The following is a 27624-nucleotide window of genomic DNA, read 5'->3' as shown; positions in this document are numbered from 1 at the left end:
AGTTATTATATTCTGACTGTACAGCAGAGTTCCAGCTCAGTAAAATGCTCTACTAGTAAATTGTATATTTTTGTATATATATTCATATGTGTGTATATGTATATTTTCATATATATATGTGTTCAGTAACTTGAGGATGTCTTGCACTCAAACACTAGCATTTTACACATTGGCCAAAGTGAGTGTGTGAAGAGTCTGTTTTTGGCATTGCTTTGCCCTGTGGTGTGGGGGATGAGGGAGCCATTTTGCCATGCTGCATGACTCATCAGTTTACAACTTGCTCTTTACTTTCACCCAACCTGATCTTGCAATAATGTGGTGATGATGGCTGCCATGTCCTCACTTACACTCGTACACAGAGCTTTGATTGTCCTCTAATAAGAGAGGGGGGGGGTTTAGAACTTAAATAATAGTCTCAAATAGCATGATGCTCAATCTGATTGCAAACCGGTTACCCCAGTGTAGTGTTATGACATGCCCTGTGCTAATATAAGCTTGTATTTGCAATTTAACAAGAAGGTAAAATCAATGCTACAGATCATTAAGTGTCACCTAACCAGATGTTCTTCTGTTTGTTTTGTTTTCCCACAGTACATCTTCGGGGAGTTCAGCCCGGATGAGTTCAATCAGTTCTTTGTGACTCCCCGTTGTTATGTTGAGGTAAAAACCATTATATTAACCAATATAAAAATATTTATAAATCTTAACTTTTATGTGCAGTCTGTTTTAATTTGGTGTTTTTGAATGTTTTACAGTTCCATGTCTCTGCTACTTAATTTAATAATTAATTAAATATTGAAGTCTCTTAAACCATCAGTTTATAAAACTGCATATCATAGTTTTGTAGAACCCCTTTTCTGATGGTAAGTTCACCTCAAAATGAAAATTGGCATTTACTCAGTGTCATATTGTTCCAAACCTGTATGACTTTCTTCTATGGAACACAAAATAAGATATTCTGAAGAATCTGAGCTTATTATTATTTATTTATTTTTTTACCCCTCTTCTCTCTGTGCAATGAAAGTGTGTAGTGACCAGGGCCTATGAATCTCCTAAAAGGACAAAAATAGAGAAGCACCAATGTCTTGGCCAAATATTTGTTTCAGATGGGCCTGTCGTGATTATTAAATAAACACCTGCTCACAGTGATATTTGAGATAACGGTGATTTATTGTGCATTTCAAATTCCAATCGAATTAAGAAATATATAAATGCCATCAACGGCACGTTTGTGTGTCAGTCAGTTGAACTCCCGAGCATCACTTGGCTTCACCGCTGATGTCAACCAGAGAAGATCCTGTCTGGAAGGGCACTTGATGCATGCGCGGTCAGCAGAGCCTCGCACCAAACACTCTCGACACTATAAACCAACAAATATAAACTTTGATTGTGGACTCGAAGTGCTCCTGCCTCACTTTAAATGACCTTGGAATGTCATGTTCCTATCAGGTTCATACACGCTGTGTTAATGACATGCAGTGACGAGGAGGAGATGCACGCTTACTCTTTCTGTTGAGTGATGAAATTTATGAAACTAAATCTCAAAAGTTTTGCTTCATTTTGAAATGAAGGCTCATGGGTTTATTAATCAAAGAGCATTAAAACAACACGTGAATGAAGGGCTGGGTGATTTGGCAAAAAATATTATCACTATTTTCATTTCATTCGATATCGATATTTATCACTATATTCAATCACATTTGCACATTTTTTTTTAATTTCCAAAAAAAGAGAAAACAAAATCCTAAATGGTCTAATTAGTCTTTACAAAACTGCGTTGGGGGCCCAGACACAGCCAATGCAGTGGTGTCTGAGGGATCTTCTATGAAAATATTACAATATTTTTAGAGTTTATTAGAGTTTGATTGCAGTTAGATATGAATGTTATAAGATGATCTGTTCATTTTGAATCATAATGAAGGTGTATATATAATGTAAAAGTCTGAATGGACCATTTTTCTATTTTCATTAAAGTGAGAAAGACTAGGCTACAAACTAGTAATTGTTTTGTCTTTCATCCTTGTCAGAGATGACATCTGAATAATTTCACAAAATTAGAACTGAAATCTATTTGTTTATTATTAAAGGCTTGGAACATGCTGATTAATAAAACTAAATTTAGAAAGAAAAACATTTTATGGTCTAAAGGTGCTCTGGAAACACACACATGTGGGGAAAAGAGGATATGGTTGCGGCCCGGGACAGGGCATCAGTGAAGTGCGTTTCAGTGCTAGAGCAAAATATTCAAGAATTCAGCGCAGAAAGATCAGATATGATGTAACCGGCACTGTTGTTTTGTCGAGCTGCTCACTAGAGACGAAGAGAGGGCGTAACCATCGTCATGTCTTGCAGTCAAGATGGAATCAATCTGGAACGAACGCGGATCATCAGTCTGAGGCTGCGTTTCCACTGAAGTGGAAGAAATCCGCACAAAGCCACTCCCAATTCTAAGGAACCGCTAGAAATGTTTAACAATTGTATTGTATAATATAATATATGAAGTTATATTTTACTTTTAATGAAACAATTATAAACTTAGTTCCAAAAACAACAGTGTACATGTAAAATTCACTAACTCAATTTGACCAAAAAGAAAGTATTTACAAATATTTTAATATTTAAAACATTATTGTTCATGTCATTCCTAAAAATAAATCCTATATCCCCATTGTATTTGATTTATTACCACCTTAATAAATATGACAATTATCTGTTTAACAAATTAATCATCAGCTAAATGTAATAATCCTGACTGCTCTAGACTCAGACTATTGTTTATCTAAGCTATTATTTCCCCCCCATGCTATTAGCTTTCATTTCATTGCATATGCTTGTTCAGTGACCAGGGGTTATGAAGCTTCAAAAAGGATGAAAATGGAGTGCTCCAATATATTGGACAACCATTTTTAAATGTATTCTAAATTATCAGTGTATAACTTATTTATTTTAATTGTATTTTATTTTTTTTAATTGATTTTGGCAGATGCTTTTATACAAAGTGACTTAGTGCACTTATTACAGGGACAATTCCCCCGGAGCAACTTGGAGTTAAGTGCCTTACTCAAGGACACAATGGTGGTGGCTGTGGGGATCGAACCAGCGACCTTCTGATTAACAGTTATATGCTTTAGCCCACTACACCACCACCAAGTTAAATAACTTGGTAACCCAAGTTGCATGGACTACTTTTTGTGATTTTTCTTTTTTCCTTTTTCTTTTAATCCTCTTTTGACACTAGACAGCTCCTTCTTAATGTCTGCCTTTTGTTAACAAGAGCGTCTTGAACATTCTTTAAAATATATTATTTTGTGCTCCACAAAAGAAAGTAATATGGGCTTCAAATGAGATTAGGGCAAATAAATGATGTAATTTTTATTTTTGGGCGACCTATTCCTTTTGAGAATGTGGAAGCTTTAATTGCAAGAATTAAACGCTGAACTTCCACTACAAAGTACATGTTATAACAATTCTAACTGTCTTTAGTTCAGATAACATGCAGTTAAATTGATAGATTTTGGAATATAGTTTTTTTTGTACGTGTGCTTTTATTGACTTCATGTGACTCAGTGATTTGATGCAAATTTCTTATCAGCTTCCCCCCTTCAATGATAAAGTCTCCTGCGTCAGTCATCCCTCAGGTAAGATCAAAGCCTCACCTGAATATTGCACACTTAAAAACACTGCTGCACATAATAAATTAGGAGTTAATATATTAAAGATTACCTTAATCAGAATAAGGTAATCAGACTCCCACATAATCTCTCAAACAGTGTTTTTAAATAAATTTGTATTCATTGATCATATCTTGCACTTTCACACATGAGAAAAGAAAATCAGTAATTTTCATCTGTCCCTTTTTGCATCCTAATCCTTAATTTTTAGAATGAGCCTCTACATATGTAAACCTCCTTAGAATACATGTCCATTTCTGTAGTCTTAATCTGTCCCGAGACAGTATCATATTGCCCTCTCGGGTACTTGTGACCTTCACCCTCATCTGTATCAATTATTTAGGAGGTTACTGCACTCCTGCTGTGCCTTACATAACGGAATCATTGAGACGGCAGGTTTGCGGTGAGTTTTCGGTTCATTACGCTGCGCCTTACTCAACACCCAGGTCTTAAACACTGACCGCTTTCTAAACCTTCCCCTTTTTCTACTTTCTCATTCCTGTCTGTCCATTTACTCTGTGGAGCTTTGCATGCTTATGCCAGGTGTCTCTCTCTCTGGTGCATATATATGCTCCTACCTGCGATCCTTGGAGTTGGCAGGAGGCTACTATGACAAACTTTTGTACCTCTCTGGAAGTTTCTCTACCAAAATCCATCACTTCTCGAGTGGACTAAGAATGTGAATCCATTGATATTCTTTACCTCTAACAGAAAACCCACTGAAATCGAGACTCTTTTTGACTGTCCACAACCTGCTTATGAGTTTGTTCTCCATGCTTTCTTTAAATAAAACTCCTATAATGATTACTAACAGAGGACGTGATTTAATCTTCATTCATTCATTGCTTGGGAACTTTTGTTTCCATGTTGACTTCTGGTTGCTTTAAATTTGCTGATTACTGGGCACATTTTGAGACTTGATGAATGTTGTACATGTGACTTGCATTCACTAACGCCGTTTTCATTCACTTTAAACTATCCTTCACTGCTTAAAGTCTGCACAGATCAGCACCACAATCTCTTTAGTGTTTCAAATCAGATCCATTGTATTTGATTAACGTAATAACTCTATGATGCATGGTGCATAAATGCAATTAATATTTTTTACCTTAATTCCAGTATAACATCAGATTTTTACAACTAATTTAGACCATTTTAAATTTGGAAAACTTTTAGTTTTTTTTTATTTATTAAACATTTAGAAATACTTGTTTTTGAATGCCAACCTCTGTTTTATAGACCCCGTTTACATTTCCTCAGTCTGACTGAAATGTTTTGAATTGCAGGAGACGACTACCAGCATATAGAGTTTGGCGTGGATGAGGTAATGAATGCAGAGCCAGTGGCAATGAAAGACTCTCTGTACAAAGTGTCTAGCATTCTTAATCCTCAGGCCCCTGAGTTCATCTTAGGCTGCCAACCATCTCAGATGGCCCTTCCCTCAGCCTCGCCGGTTGCTGATATACCAGATGGCGCAGATTTCAACTCCCTGTGCTGCGACAACTCTGAGACTTCAGTCCTGGGCATCCATCAGACCTGCTCTGACATGGATGGGGTTTCTGGTGGCTTGGGACAACGAAAGAAAAAGAAAAAACGGCCACCGGGATACTATAACTACTTGGAAGGTTGCAACATTAACAGCACTGGTCTAGCTGCAGAAAGCATTGGGGGGTCGGGGCTGGTAAATGGACACACTCCAAATGCTCCGGGCTCAGAGGACATGTTGGGGGATGAGCACATTCCTCCTGCAACATGCGCATTATCGAAAGCCCAAAATGCCCCTACTAGGACTTGTGATAGCCCTGACAATTCATCGTTGGACTTGTCAAGCAGAGATGCCTCTTTGTCAGACAGAAACGGAGCAGCTTCTTTGTCTACTTCATCTTCGTCCTCTCAAAGCAGTGGGGTGGCACAGAGTGCCAGGACTGCAGAGCAGCATGCAGAACACCTAGCTCTGGAGAGCACAGTACTCTTTGGTAATGGAGGTCATAGCCCTTCTCCACCATCTCCCATTCCCCCCTCTGCTGCTGTGGCCAGCCCCACTGCCACCACAATTCCTGCAACTACTGATGAGGGGGTGGCCGAGGGCTCAGGGGAGGCTAACGGGCTGCCAGAGATGGCCCCGGCTGCTGGAGCCACAGACATACTCAAAGACTCGTCTGAAACAGGCAAGGAGCGGTCTGCCTCTGTCACCCTTCTTCCCTTAGACTGTGAAGTCCAGCCGGTAGTCTCGGCCGCTCCCCCTGCAGCACCTGTTTGCAATCCCCCAAAATCCTGGGCCAGCCTCTTTCACAACTCCAAGCCTCTGCCTGGAGGTCCTCAAGCGTATGTTGAGGTTAAGAGCGTGCCTGCAGTGGTTGCGCTCACCCCGGCTGCCACAGAGTTGCCTGAGAAGCCCAGCGAAGTGCGCGAGGGCCCCGTGTCTGTGTCTGAAGACCCTATGTCCCCAAAGTTGGCAGGTAAAGTATTTAGCCATGTTAAAGGTTTCAATGTGAACCTACACAATGTAATTCTTAGAAGATATTTATCACCGTAAGTTTTATTTATTTATTTTATCCAGCAAATGTTAGTTGTTTACCCATACATGAGAATTCTGTCATGTTTTACACGTTATCGTGTTGTTTTTAACTTGTATGACTTAGTTTCTTCTGTGGAACTCATGAGATTTTTTGGTTTTAATTAGTGTCTTTTTAATACAATGGCATTGGATTGTATCTACAATATTCAATATACAGTCAATCTTAAAGGACCTGAAAGTAGTCCATGTGACTCATGTATGTCATATTCAGTCATCTTCCAAAGGCATTTGATAGGTTTTGGTGAGAAATGGCCTGAAATTTAAAATAATTTTTTGGGTGAACTAAAAAGGTATATTTCCACATTATTATTGGGGGCTTTATATAACTCCACATGAAAGCTATATAAATGTAATGCAGTGAGCATGGTGTTGGTTCACATAATTCATGTGTCAACGATTAAGGCCCCTGTCTATGTGTTAATGCAAACTTGGGTAAAAATGTCAATGTTAACAGAATCTAGGGCCCATTTCAGACCTGGTATTAACATCCATCTTTGGTGATACGATCACAAGTGCTAAATACAGGTGTGAATGTGGTCCAAAAAGTTTTGTGGTAGACAATGACATCGAGTGGAAGGGTCTCTTGCACTTGATACCGGATACTGAAAACACATCAGAGGTGCTCTTGGTCCGGACAAAAAATAAAATTTTTACATTTAGTCCTTGTTCGTTAAGCATTCACACTGACAATTTTAACACTGAACCTAAAGAAACAAAACAAAAAAGGCATATGAATAAGCTCACAACTTGATTGGACTGGTTTTATTACGTATATTTTGCGACGGAACTTGCTGAATATGCTGGCTGCTTGGCTAAATGCACTTGTTGGATTTATGTATATATGGTGGTATTTTTACCAGCTGAGAACAAAGAGCTAATATGTGTAAAGGTGTCAAAACAGCACCAGGAATTGCTCCGTTGCACACATAAATTAAGATATGCTGCAAGGAGACGGCGGTTCCGACGCCTGTACCGAACTATAATGGCCAACATGGCTCCTATGATGAGAAGAACCAGGTATGTTTGTGCATTCTGTCCTTTGAAATCAAAGACTCAAGTACAGTGCAGACATCACATTCTGTCATTGGTCCGTTTAGTTGTCTTTGGTCCATGCTGTGTTCATATATCAGTCGAACCGCACCAGAGTTTGGAAGCGGACAGAGACCCACTATTCAGGGGATTTTGGTGCGCACCAAGGTTCGGATGGCAGCGTTTACACTTGTCAAATGAACCGCACTAACAGAGCATTCGCACCAGAGTTCGTTTTAATCCTACCAAACCTGCTAAGTGTGAACACACCCTTAATGCCAGGTGTGAACAGCAATCCGTCACAGCTGTTCACTTATGATAGAATCTGCCAAAACGGATGTTAATACCAGGTCTGAACAAGGCCTAAGTTGATGTAAGCTTCTTTTGAATTGTAGATCTTAAGTGTAAATCTGCTACCATGGAAAACACAGTCTTAAAAGTAATGTCTGGGTTCTACATGAATTATGGATGAAATTTAGACTCATCTATTGGTTTAAAACAAATGTTGAACATTGTCTTCAAATAATTGTGCCGTAGACTTCTATTGTCAGTGGATTATCCTCAGTGTTTTATTTTTATATATATATTACAAACTGTGAGGTCAAAACGTTGGGTGAGGTAATCATCGCAATATCTGTGACATGCTGTTGGAGCTTAACGTTTTTTGAACTCTGAACATTGCAACTTGACAACTTAACTCTGTGTGATTTTACATTTCTGTCCACAAGAAGGCAGCAACACATACATTCTGGTGATCGGAATGCTCAAGCCTCACTGTGGGTCCTGAACACAATGACAGGTTCTAAAAGGTCTCTTTGCTCACAGTCATTTTAAAGACTGTACTTTCTTTTCCTTCTGCTCAAATTCAACAAAACAAACTAATGGACAAGCTCATCACAGTGATGCATAGATGACTACAAATTACTCTCATCAGTGCTCGGAGTTAAATTTCATGATAAATCTCAGTTTATCCACATGTAGAACTAAAGTAGGGGAACATTTCCTTCCACACACATGCTTCACTTCAGACCATGACCCATACAGTTACAGTTGAATATAAAAAATGTCATTGTACATAATAGTAAACTATTCCTAATGTCGCGTTATGTTAAATAAGCAATAGCCAGTTTACTATGACCTCAGCCAAAGATCACGGAAACATTCTTATTGACTCCACACCATTAAATCTTTCTATGGGTTTCCCTGCTCTTCCTGAAATGTGGATGGTCTATTGATGACATTTATATGACTGTATATAAAATATATATTTTGCAGTTTTCTTAAAGTCTGCAAATGGAATTCCAATTTATGTTTGGTTGAATCTGTTTTATTAATCAATCATATACTGTATATAAAAATATTTCATAAAAATAGTGAATGTGAAACAAGAATGTGTCACTAATCTCCTCATGTAAGAGACTTTGACAGGCACTAATAGTGATGAGTCTCATCTCTTGTCCTGACCATTGGCTGCCCTTGTGTGAGTTTGAGTTTTCTGAATAATCCTACAGAGCCATTATGCATTTTGAGATTGGATTTCTGCTCTGTTGTGAGGTGCAGCAAAACGTGTGTGATTTTAATTATGTATGTGTGGCCTGGTCTAAATCCATCCATTTTATTAAATGGGGTATTCTAAACTATATATTATGTTTTATAGCTTTTTTCCCCTTGAAGTCCACATTATGTTAGTATTAGGGCTGGATGATGGGGCCAAAAAAATTAAAAATATATATATATATGTATGTATATATATATATATATGTATGTATATGTATATGTATGTATATACATTATATGTATGTATATATGTATATGTATGTATATACATTATATATGTATGTATGTATATAATGTATATGTGTGTGTATATATATATATATATATATATACATACATACACGTGTGTGTGTGTGTATATATGCATGTATATGTATGTATGTATATGTGTATATATATATGTATATATGTGTGTATATATATGTGTGTATGTATATATATATATATATATATATATATATATACACACATATATATACACACACATATATATACACACACATATATATATATATATGTACATATATATACACACACATATATATGCATATATATACACACGTGTATGTATGTATGTATGTATGTATATATATATATATATATATATATATATACATATATATATATATATATATACTTATCACTATACATTTTATACCATTAATGGGTTAGGAAATGCATGCCACATGTTTACATTCATTATTGAGGTCTAACAAACATGGTTTTAAACTCCGTAGTGTAAGAGTCTCCTCATGGTCATTCAATTTTCTATCTAGATTTGTGGCTTGCATCAAAAACAGTCAGAATATAGTTTTACATGACTATTTAAACTTTTTCTCTGCCCTTCGTTTTTGACCCACATGCTTGCCGTCTGTGTACGGTCAAGCGCATAGCCTTTCAAAGAATACTGCGTTTGACTGCGTGCATAGTGCATGCACGGGCTGTTGGCGCATGTGCACGAATGCTATGAGAATCTGGACCATTGACCCATAAAGTTGCTTTCATCGTTCTGCAGTCTCTAGTTATACATGTGCAGGGATCTCCAGAACTCATCACATGTGCTCTTGACGTGTAGATCCACTGTTGTCGTTTCAACATTTGTCTCCTGTTGTTTAGTGGCGACTATATCTTCTAGTGCTGCTTCGTGACCGCAATGGCTCAACTGTGAGTTGCCTTCTTGTGGACCCCCACTAATCGGTGCAGATAAATTCAGGCGCATGCATGTTCGGAGTATGCCTGGTTATAAAAATTGAGCCGCTTTGTTCAGTGCTCGAGCACTCCGCTGATGATTAAATTAACGTCACACGTTGTATACCCAGATGTGCAGCGTATACGTTTAACTGAATTATACCTTGGGCTTTTGAATTCAATGTGATGTTTTTGATACTGTACCTAATGTAAGTCTTTATGTAAAATACTTCTGTTTTGATTGGCTAACCTCCATGTACCAGTGTAGCTAACACTGTCATTCATCAAGGTGGCCCAAGTTGCCAGATTGTGTGCTCTAAAAGTTATAGAACAACATGAGGGTAAAGAGTAAATTGTGACTTGACATTTTTGGGTAAACAGTCCCCTTTAGAGCTCATAATCTGGCAATTTGGGCCACCAGTTTTTATAAAAAAAAATATTTCCACATTATCATGAGCTGTATGATTTTTTTTTTTCATTCTCCTTTCCTAGGCGTGGTACAGAGTCCTCTTCATTTAGCCTTAACCAGCTTCTTGTGCATTAGTCACATGATGCAAGATGGCAGTGATGGACATTACGTTGTCTTTCACTAGTTTCAAACATAGTTTATTCTTTCACAAGCATGATCTATTTCTCCTACTCCAGAACTAATCGAGAATGTGAAGTTGATACACAAACCAGTGTCTTTGCAACCAAGAGGACTGATAAACAAGGGAAACTGGTGCTATATCAATGCTGTATCCTTTTCTTTTACTTGAGATCTTTCAGTCTTTTTGAGCTGTTTGAATGTTACTGAATTGGTCAATCTTCTCTCATCCTGTTTGTTTGACCTTTGACTCTGAGATTCAGACCCTGCAGGCCCTGATTGCATGTCCCCCCATGTATCATCTGATGAAGTCTATTCCCCTTTTTAGCGAGACGCAGAGACCCTGCACATCCACACCCATGATGGATAATTTGTAAGTTCCAAGCTACATTTCAAATGTTCTTTAAATCCTGTGTTTATTTCACACTTTATTTACTTCATACTTGTACTTTTGAAAATTGCATTTGAAAATAAGAAAAGGGACTAATTTGAAATTCTGTCCTTGTGGTGTTAATATAAGTGGTGCTATTTTGTTTTAATTTTTTTCTTGTAGTGTCCGGCTTGTGAACGAGTTCAGCAATATGTCCGTCTCTTCCAAGATCAAACTGCAAGGTAAAGCCTTACCAGCATCTCACGGTACTGCTCTTTTTCTCTGTTTTATATGCAACACATGCTTTCATTTCTCTTTTATAGCTGCTGGAGAGAAGATGATAAAAGACATAAAACCAGGTGTTCCTTTTGAACCCACATATATCTACAAACTCCTCACCCTCATCAAATCAAGCCTTTCTGAGAAGGTAAGCATCAGAGACCCTGAACTGTTTTCAGTTAAAGCAATTATTAGTGGTGCTTCCTAAGATAAGCATCACTATTATTGCTAATACCTGGGGGTTGAATCATGTGAGTGAAATGTGTTGCATTCTACTTGCAAATTTTCTGATCTGCGTGATGATTCGAGTAAATAATCATATTTAATAATGAATGGAAATAGAACGCTTTAATTTATCAGCAAATTCAAAAGCACCTGATAAGAGTTTGGTATATTGCCTTTATGCATTAAGTATTTAAAACAACACTCATAAAGTGTTCGCCAAATGAGGGATAGTTATTCGATTTATTTTTCAAAAGTATAACAGAATATTTATTTATTATATAAGCGACTCAAGTGCAAGCACACTGAATGTTTCTTATTTATTTGCTCCCTGCAATACACGCACCATGTATAATACATATGTAGCCTTATTAATATTACAACTTGCTATAGTATAACTTTTGTAATACTATAGCATTAAAAAACGTTTTTAATGCTATAATAATTTAATAATTCTGAAATCACAAATTCAGTTTCTTACATTGCTTTTGTTTACGAATGTATAATTTAGTATTTTGGCTGTGTACTTGCAGAATGACATAGACACACCAATGCAGAACTCTAAATGCAAACCAACACATTGGCCACTATTCAGAGCCTACGCTGTAGGTTCAACGTAGATGTATAAATCAGCCTTTAGGGTTTTGATTTTTACATTGTGGACAGTAAAACAGGCTTACATTGATGGAGGAACCTTATGACACTTTATCCACGTACCTTTGGACAAAACCTTCCTGTTCAAACTCTCCGTCTGTATCTGTCTGCACCTTCACTAATGTGGAGGAACGAGTTTCTTGTCTGAGTCAGAATCCTCTATTGAACAAGATCCAAGCACAAAGATAAACCCCTCTGTTATAGCATTCTTCAGCCATTAGCGAATATGAGTCTGTGGATACAGTGTTCCGGATGTGGAAGAACATAGTGTTGTCTCAGGGGTGGCAGTTGGGTAAAGGCTGACTACTGGCAGTCTTGAGCTTGCTATTAAGTTATATCTGTTTCTCTCTTAGGGTCGTCAGGAGGATGCGGAGGAGTACCTTGGTTTCATACTAAACGGACTGCATGAGGAAATGTTGGCACTGAAGAAGCTTATCTCTCCACAGGATGAGAGTATGTTTCATTTCTGCACTTATTACAACTGAAATCAGGTGCTTCGGTGTACCCAGCCTATATTCGCTCGTTTTGTGAAAATGTGTATTTTTTTTTTCTTAGATTTTAGGGATGCACCGATCAATCGACCGCCGCTATTTATTTGCAAATTATTGAACAATTTAAAACAATCAGCAAATCTTTTCCCATGTGTCCTGGAAAACCTGAAATTTTGCACTATAGTTTTTCAGTCATGGAAAATTAGAAAAATACTATAAAATGTCTAATACTAAATATTTTAGTATAATAGAACTGTTTGACTGCTGCTAACATAGTCCAACATTGCTGTGTAAACCCCAAAAACTTTTGAGATCTAAACAACGATGGCAGTCAGACCACTTTTTTTTTTTTTTTTTTTTTTTATAAACAATTAATTTTCAATACTTCAACGACCAGACTCTGCTTATACCGGGTTACCACTTGTAGTTTGCAGAAAACGGACAATCACAAAATTTTGACCAAAAAATGGCATTTGCTATAAAATGCAGAATGTCTTTGAAAATGACACGTTTGGAGAGAAATTTACATTTTGATGCACAATTACTGGAATCAAAATTCCGATTTGTCCTAGTGTGATGATAAACCGCAAAAGTATGGGATTTAATTGTAAAATACAGTATATCATTTGCAAGTGATGCATGCTTCAAAATAAGTGTGAAGCCGGCCGCTCATAAACTGAAAACACCTCATCATGATCATGCGCACTTGGTGTGCGTGTGTATATGAGAGATGACCGAGCAGGGCACTCTGAAGTGTGCACCGCATACAGTCTTTGAATTTTGTTCACTTAAATCACAGCTTAACGGGGATTAATAATGACACTGGGCCATGTAGCAAACTGCTTATCTGTAGGTGAGAAACTACAGTCAAAAAAACAAATACTAAACTAAAAGCTTAATCAAAAATAGGTGCGTTCATTTAAATCAAGTATTACACTTGATGGGCAAATAAAATGTCCTGGAAATGTCTTGGAAAATTGTGCCCTAAAAAGACTGGGAACCCTGAAATTATAATTTGTCTCCTGCTACCCAATCCTTGCTCTCCTCTTTCAACAAACATGAACATAATGGCTTTCGCACATTTTGCTATTTTCAAAAGGAAACATTTAATAAAACAGCTGAAAATAATACAGCGTGTAGGGAATTGTGGGTAAAGCTTAATTATTATTGTTTTGTCTTGTTCCTATAACTTGCCCCCCTCTCTCTATATTTCATTGGCTGTGGCTCATTGTCATCTCTTGTTTGTCGGGACAGTGCGCACACCTGAAGACAAGATGTCTATTTATCAAGCTGTTTTGTAAACTGTCGTCGAGTCTGGGACTCATCTCAGCCTGTTGCAGGAATGTGCACACAAGTCCGTTAGTCATGAGATCCGAGATTTCACAGACCAGTCACTAACTCAAAACAACAAAGGAGATGATTTTGAGTCATGTAGTGAACACTAGGCTTAAGAACATGTAATATTTAATAATTGTTGTTTGATGACATTTTCGGGCTACAACATTCGGATGCATTTGAAGTGAAGCTAAAGGAGTGCAAAATCTAGTGGGTGACCACATCTTTGTGTTGCTTGGCTGTATGCAATGGTCGATCGTCCTTTGGCTTTGTAAAAATAGCATTATTTTCATTAGTGTTGCAAAATGTGCAAAATGTACAAAAATAGCAGGCCATATTGTATTTGAAATAAGTTAATCTGTATTAACTTTGTTCATAGAACTGTTGAATAAAAGGCATAGCTGTGATTATCTGTGCCTATGGTCGAATCGCAGCCATGCTTATATTTATTAAATATGTGTGCTATTTTTCTTTCTCTCTGAGCAGAAGCCCCCACACCAAACGGCCCTGAGTCTCAGCCTGGTGTGGAAGAAGACCCTGCTGAGAAAAAGGAAGAGGGCAGTGAGGATGAGTGGGAGCAAGTTGGACCCAGAAACAAAACATCCATTACCCGTCAGGCAGACTTCATCCGCACTCCCATCACAGATATATTCGGAGGCCACATCAGGTAGGTTTGATGAAACCCATTTCAGAATCCTCCTTTTCTTTGTTGCCAGCAACTTCTAGATATTGTAGAGTCATAACCCTCATAACAGTGGCAACATGAGACACCTGACCTCTTTGCACATAAAGTCACTGAAATGGACAGATCTGTAGCATGTTTGCAAGGAAAATAAACTTGTGGAAAAGAAAAGAAATCATGGTGCCAGGAAATGGGTATGGACTTTTCATTGGCTCACGCTGCATGGTTTGGTATGACACGAGCTTGGCGGGTGTGGTGCCATCTTCAACCCATCCTGCTCTCCTGATGGTCCTCCAGGCTGTGTGGTTGCAGCCATCACAAACAATCCCTTAACCTCTCCACAGCACAATAAAATGCCCTGTGGCTTCTCACCTGACCACCAACACTGCCCTAAATTAGGTGGCTGCAGAAAAGTAGAAGCCTGAACATGTTGGGGCGTCAAGGCTTAAATGAAATCTGTTTTGCTTTGTGTGTTTGGGACTATGGTTTGGCACACTTCGCTCCTGAATTTGGGCTCAAAGGAGGATTCCTTGGTTGCCATATGGAGAGTTTAATTGAGTAGCTACGCACTTTTGCTTTCCTGTGACGCATATACAGTTTAGTGCGTTTGGATTCCTAGAAGCATTCTCACTTTTCATCATTTTTCCCTAGGCAATTCTATTAAATCCCTTCAGTTACATTTGGTTTTCGTTTTTAAAATTTTCACTTGCTCTTGGGTTGAGGATTGGGGGAAATGGTTTATTACTATTAACTAAAATCAATACCTACTACAGAAGATTGTCATGCATTATTTATTTATTTTTCATAATTTGTTTAAAAATCTCATTTTAGGCTAGTCAGTTTTGTTGCCAAATATGTAAACCTAGTGTTTTCATGGAAATGTTTCTCTTGCCTGCACCGCTGGTGAATTCAGCTGTTAAATTTGCCTGATGGCAAAACCATTTTATCATTTAGCCAACCTTGTAACCTGATTTGAATATGATCAAAGGGAGAAATACTAGTGTCAGTTTAATTCAGAACCGTTACTGTGTTTTGTTCAAAAGGTTTGCATAATTACTGATTGTTTATTCATATGACACAGGGATCCAGTCTGGATCTAAACGGTCGTGTTTTGCGACCATTTTCCCCGTCGGTGTGACTAAATTCTGTTATAGGTCACACTAGTGCGACAACAGAGTTGGCTTGCACAGACCAAAATTTAGAAGACTTTTCACACATCACAACCCTCTAATCTACTGTAGTAACACCAATTGTTTATAGAGTACTTTAGGCAGAAATACACACAAACACTTCATTAGCAACACCTGTACACCTACTGATTCATTCGATAATCAAATCAGCCAATCTTGTGGCAGCAGTACAATCCATAAAATCATGTGGATATGGGTCAGGAGCATCAGTTCATGTTCACATCAACCATCAGAATGGGGAAAAAAACCGTGATCTCAGTGATTTGGACCATGGCATGATTGTTGGTAGTTTGATTATTTCTGTAACTTTATTTCCTGAGATTTTCACGCACAACAGTCTCTAGAGTTTACTCAGAATGGTGCCAAAACATTCAGTGAGCTGCAGTTCTGTGGACGGAAATGCCAATGGTCAGCGGAGAATAGCCAGGCTGGTTCGAGCTGACAGAAACTCCGATAACCACTCTGTACAATTGTAGTGAGCAGAATATCATCTCTGAATGCACAACACGTCAAACGTTGAGGCGTATGGGCTACAACAGCAAAAGACCAGAGTTACTAATAAAGTGCTAAGTGAGTGTATTCATAATCTAGTCATATTTCTTCTGTAATTCTGTTGCATTTATGATGGGCTACATTAGGAGAGTGACAGAATATTATCCATTTTTGCTACAACTATGGAAGGTTCTAAATGTTTATTTTGTGTTTGTTGATTTTAAATCTTTGGGGTACTGTTTTTCCATTTAAAAAAAAAAATGCTCATGTTTAGCCTACATCTAGCCATGGTAGTGAAGATCTATGGTTACAATGGTCTACAAATACCACTGTTAAAACAAAAACAAAAAACTAAGAAATTTTCATAAGGGTTAATGCAAACAAAAACAAAAAAAAACAAGGGCTTTAAAGCCTGTATGTTTGTTAATTGTGGACAAGCGAGTTTTCCTTCTGTGTAAAACTGGTTGTCTTCTAATGCTCTTGTTTGTAGGAAAATATAACCAGTTTTGTTTGCCTTCAGGAATTCCAAGAGATGACTGATCTTATTAATAAAAGCCTGATGAAAGGAATCTGTTTCACATGTTTGTGTGTGACTTCATCCGGAGAGACACCTGTACTGTTTGAACTGTGTGACTATAATAAAGTGATTTCTGGATTACTACATAGAATTTTCCCTGGGATGACGGATATAAATAATCAGATGGTTATTGAGAGTGGGAACTCTATACTCTCCAATTGAGGTGATGGTGCCTCCAATTGTAGAACTTGTGACATCTCAAAGGTGCAAAATTTGCAACAGCAGAATCCTATAGGAAACACTGCTCTCTCATAGGTTATATATAAAGAGTGCCTTAATGTCATTCATGCTGAGAACCCAAGTTTTCCCCTTTTGACATGCCCACATCTTTAAATCCTCTCTCTGTTCTTAGATCTGTGGTATACCAGCAGAGCTCAAAAGAATCTGCCACCCTGCAGCCCTTCTTCACGCTGCAGTTGGACATCCAATCAGAAAAGATCCGCACAGTTCAGGAGGCCCTGGAGGTACTGGTGGCACGGGAGTCCGTTCAGGGCTACACCACTAAGAGCAAACAGGAGGTGTGAACCAATAGCATTGCACATTTTCCTTTTAGTTTAAAGGGAGCATTTATTTTTTCTCTCTACAGTGTCATGTGTAGGTGTGTACAGTGTATCTGTAATGCTGGCAGGGCCTGTGTTTGAGTGCTGCACTGAATTTAAGTAGGTGTACTAAGCGGGCTTTAAGGGACTGTGGGATGTGCTGCAGCCTGTGATTGGTCAAAAGCCCATGTCGCTAAAAGTATTGAGAGAGGAGAGCATGTTAACAGAAATAGAAAAAAAAACAACAAAAGATTATGTGCCTGTTACTGTATGGTAACTTGCATCAATATGTATTTAAGTTAATGAGTGAGTATTTCAGTACTCACTTTAAAATTTACTTTCAGTACAGTACTTCAGAGTTCACGTCTTTTCTGTATTTACGGACATGACGTAATGATGCAAAAATGAATGACATAAGCCAGCGATTTTGCACCAAATCCATCTGACAGCTCAAAATACACATTTTTATAGGCTTACTGTAGTGAATCTGGGTAAGGACAGGACATTGATTACATAACAATAAGTATTCAAAACAGTCAATAATGGCAATTCTTTTGATTAAAAACAAACATAGTGCAGCTTTAAGGAATGCAAAGATTGGTATTTTCCACAATATATATTTAGTTTATTATATTTTTAATACATTCAGGCTGTTTTAATTAATTTACTGTAGATATATTACTGTTAACAATAACTTAGATGGAAGATACAGATTTGAGTTAATTGAAACATAATGTTGTTGACTGTGGGAAGTTTTAGACCTTTTTATTCAAATTAAGCTATAACACTGTGTGAATACAGTTAATAGCATACCACTACACTGGTTACTGTGAGATTTCAGGTGAAAAGTACCTGGATGCGGTCACGTCGATAACTGACGTGATTGTGTGGATGATACAGCGAGACTGGCGGATCAACAGTGCTTGTCATATACTTTAACACACTGTCGGTTTATCCAGTAAACAATGTTCATCCATATACCATATATAATCATGGAAACACTCCATGATTATGAGCCTGCTTCTTTTCAAACAAGGAAGTAAAAGATATGTTCCAGTGTTTTTATATTCTGTTGCTGACAGGCTAGCAGTAGGTTGCCCTCTAGTGGCAGATTGTACAGCCTTGTGCTCCATAGCTCAAATGTAATGTTGTTTGTCTTGATTCATTTTAGATTGAGATCAGTCGGAGAGTGACTCTTGAAGAGCTTCCTCCAGTGCTGGTGCTTCACCTCAAGAGATTTGTCTTTGAGAAGACCGGTGGATGTCAAAAACTGGTCAAGAATATCGATTACCCTGTTGATCTGGAGATCAGTAAAGGTATTGTTCACCGAAACTACTCTGCTGATATGACATTCCTTAAAACATGACTCCTGTATCTGATTTCCTTTGGAAAGCAGCCCTTTTTATTCCTTGTACAAATCTTTGAACCTCTCAGCATTCCCATGGTCATGGGTAAACCCAGAGAAGTCATGGAAATTAATAAGATTTTAATCATGGAAATTAAGTAATATGTTTTTCTATGATCTTTTCCAAAATGGTCATTGGCTAGATATTGCTGTTGTGAAGTAAAACTTATGGTAATCATATTAATTTGTGTAAATTGTTCTTTTGAGTAGGGCTGGGTTTTGAAACAGTTCTCTTGATTTAATTGATTCACAAGCATTCGGTTTCGATATCTATTCATATTGCTATATTTCGGTTACAATCATTTTGCTTGCAAAATCTCCGCTAATGCTGTCAATTAAAATGGGACAATGTAACTTTCTAGATACAATTCTATAAATAAATTTTTTTTAATATAAACTTTTTCATAATATTGGTCACATTTGCGGGAAAAAATTCAAATGCAGTGCATTCCATCGATATCCATGTCTTTAAATTGCATATATTAAATAATTTTTTTGTTTTTCATGCTACATTTTTACTATTTATAAGCATTTACATTATGTAGAACATTTATGCTAAATCGGTACTGTCTCTTTAAGACGACCGGCATCCGCCAGTAAGCGCAACAGAGAATGTGTTTCATTAACGCATTCGTGGTGTGTGAGATTGGAATGTTTATTTTCTTTGTTTTTAATACCATTTCTGTTCTTTACAGTCAGTTGTGGATTAAGAGACATTCAATTACATATGGTTACGATTCAAACCAAGCTTTTGAACTTGTTCACCATTATGCTACACAATCACTGTTGATTTGGTGGCATTTGCAAGTGGTTTACTCGCTTTGTAAAGGGTTGCCGCATAAAAGAGTAAAAGAATGATCTTGGGATTTAGCAATCTATATCCTGATCGTTCAAAAGAAGATCCCGATCAGATCTTTTTAGGAAGTCAGTCTGCTGGCGGCCATCTTTGTAACGCTCTCTGGCGAGAAAGCTCAGCGAGTAGCGAGTATTGACGCTGACTACCACCCCTGCAGTCGCGAGTTCGAATCCAGGGCATGCTGAGTGACTCGAACCAGGTCTCCTAAGCAACCAAATTGGCCCGGTTGCTAGGGAGGGTAGAGTCACTTTGGGTAACCTCCCCGTGGTCGCTATAATGTGGTTTGCTCTCGGTGGGGCGTGTGGTGAGTTGTGCGTGAATGCCGTGGAGAATAGCGTGAAGCCTCCACACGCGATATATCTCCGCAGTAATGCACTCAACAAACCACGTGATAAGACGTGCAGATTGATTGTCTCAGATTTGGAGGCAACTGAGATTCGTCCTCCGCCACCCGGATTGAGGCACTGAGTCACTACGCCACCATGCGGACCTAGAGCAAATTGGGCATTCCATTGGGGAGAGAAAAAAGAGCTGCTCCTATCTACTTGAATGGGGAAAGACCGAAATCTCCTAAACGGTTGGTAAAGATTATGATCGAAGAACATTTCAAATCTTAAGTAAAATCTGACAACACTGGTATCATAAACTGTGCTTTACCTCAGATTATTCAACCACAAAAAAAAGATTCCCGGCTTGTATAGCTAATGTGCATGCGCGTGCTCTAGTCTAACAGGCAATGTCTGTATCTAAAAGGTGAGCGGCTCTTATCTGTAAGGTGAGCTTCATTTCAACATTGATTTTATCGATGACCGTCTGGTGTTCCAATGTCACCCATTCATTTTACTAGAAGTGGCCCGTCTCTGCTAAATAATCTGTCGCGATACATCTGAAAAACGATATACTAACCTAGTCCTACTTTTTGAATGAATAGATTGAACCAGTTCACAAGTTAGTCTGAATGATTCATTAGCAAATCTGTCTGAATTATAAAAAAAAAAATTAATCCTTATCCACTAATGACAAATGATTGGAAAGTTCAGAAAGTGTGGGAACCCTGGTCTCGACATTTAACGACACCGCTTCATCAGTCTGACTCTGTTGGCTCATGCACGGTGCAGTCCCGGTCTCTATTTGAGAGCTTGTGATCTCTCACCCAGTTCCTTCAGAAAAACCTAAATTTTAAGGGATTTTTCTAACTGGGTCAGTCATTACTCTGCAGTTGGATGTGTGAAATTATTTGCAAAACCTGCATTTGGCCTCAATTTGACTCCCGTTAAATAGACTCAAAGAGATCCCCCCCCCCACAAAATGTGAAACTGACCAAAATAAGCAAGAGTACTAAAGAGGGAGCATCACAAATCTCTTTTTATTATAAATGTTTGGCTGCTGATAAAAGGCTACATGTACTCTGGTTAGGAACAGTTAATACAAAGCTGCAATCAAGTCCTTTTGGAACTTGTAGTCTAGATTCAATTTACTGCAATTGCTACAAATACTGAGCGGTTCTTCTCTTTTTTTTTTAAATGCTGATTCTCTTTTCTCAGATCGAACAAATGGATTGTGTTAATAGTTGTATTTGGCACACTGTAAAATCTGCTGTATGCATAAACTGATCATGGTGAATTATATTTTTCCTGCAGATCTCTTGTCACAGGGGGTGCGGAGCAAAATCTTTAAAGGCCAAAGAACCTACAGGCTCTTTGCAGGTATGTTTTTATGCCCTTGATAAAAACCGGAGGATTCTCCTCTGATCTAAATAACCAATAAGTAAATCTCATAATGTCACTTTTTTATTTTTCTTCTCAAACTATTTTCTACTAACATTGCCCTTGTTGGCCATGCAGTTGATTGACAAGGTGCAGTCCCTGATGCAGTACTGATGATTGTGGTTAGAAAAAAGAATCGTGGCTCAGTCATCCTATTGAAGCTGGTGTGCTTCATTTCTTGCCATTTCTTCTCGTAGACATTTTTTGTCGCTATATTTAGTTTATCTTGGATCTCCTTCGAAGACCATATCGCAAGTAGAGCGCTTGTTTCCTCCATGTTTCCTGTACGCTTTTGATGTTGGACCTTTTTGTTGGGTTTTTGTTAGAGTGAAAAATGACTCCTTACTGCAGACTGTAGCTACTGTTGTTGTGTGACAAAACAATCGGACCCTATGCCCCTCAATTTAATCTGGTTCCTGTGTAGAGACCAGCAAGCTTTTAGGGCTGGTGCAGAACCATATTTTCTGTCCCAGAACAGCCTTTACACCGGTGGAAACACATGAAACTGTTTGAGAATTTGCACCTGCCTAGGAACCCACCCATGAATAGTGTCTGTGGAAAAGGGCTATCAGAGAGACAGGGGGTCGCTTGATGTTTCAGAAGGCTGTATCCTTGATTGAGCTGCATTCAAATTTCAGGATTTTTTTTGTTATTGGAAACACTAGCACATTTAAAGAGCACATGTTTTTTTGTTTTTGTTATATTACTTTTCATGTACTGTGTTATACAGCTGTTTGTGAAATGAAAAAAAAAAATCTGCAAAGTTAAAAATATTTAAGTGCATGTCAAATGGATTTATTGACTCCCAAAAGAAAGAACCGATTCTGAACACCTGAAACGAGTCGTTAGTAATTCCAGACTTACTGCCTGTACTAACTTGCGTAATTTGGTAACAAAAAACCTGCCTCTGGTCTTCATTGGCTGCTTGCGAACAGCTTTGACCCGCCCTCAAACACTACACGAAGCGGTACACCAATCACAACAGACTGGGACATCTGACCAATCAGAGCAGTGTAGGCTCTCTGAAAGGAGGAGTTTAGAATGAATGCTGTAGAATGCATTGAACGAGTATTTTGACACTGGGGAAAAAAGGTAATGCTGCAATTAAAATTACAAGCAAATTAAAGTGTTTTTTTGAACTTGGATGAATGTAAATGTATGAGACCTTTAAAGCAAAATTGGGTATGTTTAAAAACCATAATGGGTCATCTTTAAAAAGAAAATGTGTAGTTTTAGGAATGCAAACTACTCATGTTTAAGAGTCAACTTTTTTTAAGCTAATATAACCATTAAAAATTTCTACATTTTCCTTATTAAAATCACTTGAAAGGGTAATCTAGGGTAAAGTAGGGCTGTCGATTTAACGCGTTAATTCAGTGCAATTAATTTCAAACAAAAAATAACGCGTTAAAAACGCAATTAATCGCATTGCCACAGACCATAATGAGGAAGACCTGTTTACTCCAGAGGGCAGTAAGTGAAATTTCAGCTGTACGAGCAACGAGCAGTTTATACATTGAAGAAAACACTTCAGTAGAACAACAGAAACATGCGTTTGTTCTTGCGTTCAAAACACTCGAAGGAGTGCAAATGCGATCTAAGGGATCTCAAGATGTTTAAAGATTGAGTATTAAACTATATTTAACTTGACACGGTGACCTAAATATTTTATGTTTATGACGCAACACACCCAAGATGTCTTACGTAGGTGTAAATTGACGGGTCCATAAACAAGCCCTCATAATAAATCTCCAAATGATCAACAAATTCACTTGTGTAATGGATTGCTGTGAACTGTGTGCCAATGATTGACTTATGATCAGTAATATGGTAATAAACAATACATTGTATTCTAAAACCGCTTTTTGCATTGCCTTATCAATGATTATCTCTTCTGCTACAGGAATGTAAAGCATTTTAATTATCTCTCTCTATATATGTATATATTTATTTTTTTTCTTTAAAGATAACTATGTATAATTATATATTGTTATAAATATGTATAATCATTATATATATATCTATATATATGAGTTATTGTTATATGAGGGGTTTTCACAGCAAATATTTGTATATGCGATTAATCACGATTAATTAATCGGGACACCATGTAATTTGCTTAAAAATGTTAATTGATTGACAGCCCTACTTTTAAGATTTAAATACTAACTAAACTAACAAATTAACTGAAATATACATCTGGAACAACTGCTATGACTTTCTCACCTTTTTCACCTCAAGTTTGCATCCCTGAATTGTTTAAATCTATTAATTCCAACTATTCATTCTTGAGGCTCAAATTGATATTCACCCCTTCACACACTTTTAAATGACCGTAATGGCTGTGATTTGGTCTATCCTGACTAGTGCTGAGGAAAATAACCGGTAGTATGCGATCTGTGTTATAATTCAGCAGCGGTCTGGACAATAATTTACACCTGAATGACACAGAAAAACACTTGAAAATACACATTGACAAATTAAATAAAAAATATATAGACCAGTTATACCGGATAGTACTTGGTTTTCCAAATCTATGAATGTTACACTTTGATATCTAATATTTTATTATTGGCATACAGGCCAGGAAAAGTGTTGTTAAAATTGTTACTCATCTGTGACAACACTAAAGCTTTGTTCAGACAGGCAGCAACAATCCACATAAAATTGCATTTAAATCGGAAAGGTCAGATCAGATTTCAGGTTTATTATTCTATAGTATATTTTGTTGATCAAGATTTTTATTTAATTTGTTCCCTCAGTGACAGCTATTCTCTTATATCTCTTGACATTTGCTTGAGTTTGAACAAACAGATCCAATTTTGTTACCTACAAATGACAGTGTGGAAACCCTGTCCTAAAGATTGTTTTTAAAAGCAGTTCAGAATTGGGTTGCTTTTATCAACAAATCCTACAGAAATATTGGGAGAACTGTAAGACTGTGGTTGCTTCTGAATCGGCAGTAATATAAAAAATGGCCTCAAGCTATACAGCGCAACATTTCCCTGACCAGTGATTTTTCATTTGGACCTTTTCCACAGTTTGATTTTAATCCTGTTTATATGAACTTGTATAACAGGTTTCTGTGCTAATACTTGTAGAATGGCTTCCAGTGAGCTGTCATCAAGAAGTTCACTTCCATCCTTCCAGCACCTTCCTACATTTGACTGGTTGGGCTTTCTCTTCAATGACCCCTTACACACGGCTCACTGACCTGTTTTAAACACACATGGTCTTTCCTTTCGGGAGATGTGCTCATTTTCACTTTTCTCCCACCTCAGGACTGAATTTCATGTTTATTTTCCTTTCTGAGGGGAAAAATGGCTCCCTGCTTGTCAAAAAGTAGCCTGTCCAGTAAACACCTGGCAACAGTTGCCATACAATACATTTCCCCGAAGCCTCTTTTGAGGATGTTCCCATGTTTGACCATCTGGTGTAGGAGGAAAATAGAGACGCCACTGTGAAAGTTATAAATCTCTTAATTTAATAGCCTGTGATATAACGCACAAGATATTCCACTGTCCCTGATGGTCAAAATTCAGCTTTGCTGGGAGCCAAGAGTTGACCCTAGTAGAAAACACTCAAATCCATGCAATCAAAACAGGACGTTTAGCATCCAAAAATGTGAATGTTTCCAAACGAGTCACATATCCTGCTGATTTCCCTCTGTCGATTGATGTTGAAATGCTATTGACACCATGTTAGGATTGTTGTAGTTTATACTTTCATTGTAGAGGTTTATAAAGAGCCTAAATTTGGGTTGTTTAAAGGAAATCTGTCTGAAGCCTTACTGTTTACTGTATAATGATTTGGGCCTGTGAAGCATGTGCTGCTTTTGTTAACATGAGCCCCAATTGCTTGAAAGAGAAGTTACATATTTTACTAAACTCTGAACACATGTTGTAGGAACCCATCAACTTTCTGATAACGTGCAGGGACTGTTTAATAAACATGTGGTTTCTACTGTCATGGATTTGTATGTGGAGAAGCCCATATTGCATTCAACTCCACACTTGTGCTGAAAGATGCTGGTATTGATTTGGCCTACTCCATACATCAATGGCCTATGCTGAGGTTACAAAAAAAAAGTACTATGATGTAGAGTTTTCATGATATGAATATTTCGGTAGTTGATAATGTTTAAATTTCATGATTCTTAATAGCGTGCTGTCAATTGAGTAAAAATGTTCATCAAATTACGTGACATGCATAAGCAAATTGGTCTCATACACTGTTCAAGTCAGAAGTTTACATACACTTGAAGTCATTAAAACTCATTTTTTAACAAATCCACAGATTTATTATTAGCAAACTATAGTTTTGGCAAGTCCTTTAGTACATCTTCTTTGAGCATGACAAGTAATTGTTCCAACAATTCTTTACAGGCAGATTGTTTCACTTTTAATTGACTATCACAATTCCAGTGGGTCAGAAGTTTACATGCACTAAGATATCTGTGCCTTTTTGCAGCTTGGGAAAATTCCAGAAAGTCAAGCCTTTAGACAATAAGTCAATTAGCTTCTGATAGGAGTTCTGAATTGGAGGTGTACTTGTGGATGTATTTTAAGGCCTACCTTGAAACTGAGGGCCTCTTCATGGGAAAATCAAAAGAAATCAGCCAAGACCTCAGAAAACATTGTGGCCCACAAGTCTGGTTCATCCTTGGGAGCAATTTCCAAATGCCTGAAGGTACACGTTCGTCTGTACAAACAATAGTACGCAAGTATAAACGCCCTGGGACCACGCAGCAATCATAACACTCAGGAAGGAGACTCATTCTGTATCTACACTCACCTAAAGGATTATTAGGAACACTTGTTCAATTTCTCATTAATGCAATTATTTAATCAACCAATTACATGGCAGTTGCTTCAATGCATTTAGGGGTGTGGTCCTGGTCAAGACAATCTCCTGAACTCCAAACTGAATGTCAGAATGGGAAAGAAAGGTGATTTAAGCAATTTTGAGCGTGGCATGGTTGTTGGTGCCAGACGGGCCGGTCCGAGTATTTCACAATCTGCTCAGTTACTGGGATTTTCACGCACAACCATTTCTAGGGTTTACAAAGAATGGTGTGAAAAGGGAAAAACATTCAGTATGCGGCAGTCCTGTGGGCTGAAAATGCCTTGTTGATGCTAGAGGTCAGAGGAGAATGGGCCGACTGATTCAAGCTGATAGAAGAGCAACTTTGACTGAAATAACCACTCGTTACAACCGAGGTATGCAGCAAAGCATTTGTGAAGCCATAACACGCACAACCTTGAGGCGGATGGGCTACAACAGCAGAAGACCCCACCGGTACCACTCATCTCCACTACAAATAGGAAAAAGAGGCTACAATTTGCAAGAGCTCACCAAAATTGGACAGTTGAAGACTGGAAAAATGTTGCCTGGTCTGATGAGTCTCGATTTCTGTTGAGACATTCAGATGGTAGAGTCAGAATTTGGCGTAAACAGAATGAGAACATGGATCCATCATGCCTTGTTACCACTGTGCAGGCTGGTGGTGGTGGTGTAATGGTGTGGGGATGTTTTCTTGGCACACTTTAGGCCCCTTAGTGCCAATTGGGCATCGTTTAAATGCCACGGCCTACCTGAGCATTGTTTCTGACCATGTCCATCCCTTTATGGCCACCATGTACCCATCCTCTGATGGCTACTTCCAGCAGGATAATGCACCATGTCACAAAGCTCGAATCATTTCAAATTGGTTTCTTGAACATGACAATGAGTTCACTGTATTAAAATGGCCACCACAGTCACCAGATCTCAACCCAATAGAGCATCTTTGGGATGTGGTGGAACGGGAGCTTCGTGACCTGGATGTGCATCCCACAAATCTCCATCAACTGCAAGATACTCTCCTATCAATATGGGCCAACATTTCTAAAGAATGCTTTCAGCACCTTGTTGAATCAATGCCACGTAGAATTAAGGCAGTTCTGAAGGTGAAAGGGGTCAAACACAGTATTAGTATGGTGTTCCTAATAATCCTTTAGGTGAGTGTATATCCACAGTAAAACAAAGACTTACAGTGCATCCAGAAAGTATATATATCTCAGACCGATCAGCCACAACATTAAAACCACCTGCCTAATATTGTTTCGGTCCCCCTCGTGCCACCAACCCGCATGTTTTTTTTTTTGTTTTTTTTTAC

The 27624-nt window shown here is 38.0% G+C and overlaps 1 protein-coding gene across 2 annotated transcripts in view; it reads left to right on the top strand.

Annotated features, from left to right (window-relative positions):
• Nucleotides 1-27624, top strand: part of LOC127660522 (ubiquitin carboxyl-terminal hydrolase 10-like) — a 44999-nt gene that overhangs the window by 11482 nt on the left and 5893 nt on the right. The window contains exons 2-14 of one of the 2 annotated variants that reach the window (XM_052150826.1): nt 592-660; nt 3593-3638; nt 4015-4074; nt 4958-6130; nt 10669-10760; nt 10873-10982; nt 11163-11221; nt 11303-11406; nt 12488-12587; nt 14447-14627; nt 17254-17419; nt 18612-18756; nt 21342-21407. In XM_052150826.1, coding sequence (XP_052006786.1) covers nt 592-660; nt 3593-3638; nt 4015-4074; nt 4958-6130; nt 10669-10760; nt 10873-10982; nt 11163-11221; nt 11303-11406; nt 12488-12587; nt 14447-14627; nt 17254-17419; nt 18612-18756; nt 21342-21407 — 2371 coding nt within the window. The remainder of the gene's footprint in view (nt 1-591; nt 661-3592; nt 3639-4014; nt 4075-4957; nt 6131-10668; nt 10761-10872; nt 10983-11162; nt 11222-11302; nt 11407-12487; nt 12588-14446; nt 14628-17253; nt 17420-18611; nt 18757-21341; nt 21408-27624) is intronic. The other variant, XM_052150835.1, reaches the window with a different exon arrangement.

This window comes from Xyrauchen texanus, chromosome 2 (assembly GCF_025860055.1).
Source record: "Xyrauchen texanus isolate HMW12.3.18 chromosome 2, RBS_HiC_50CHRs, whole genome shotgun sequence".
Classification (NCBI taxonomy): Eukaryota; Metazoa; Chordata; class Actinopteri; order Cypriniformes; family Catostomidae; genus Xyrauchen; species Xyrauchen texanus.
This window is presented reverse-complemented; position numbering and strand designations above follow the sequence as displayed.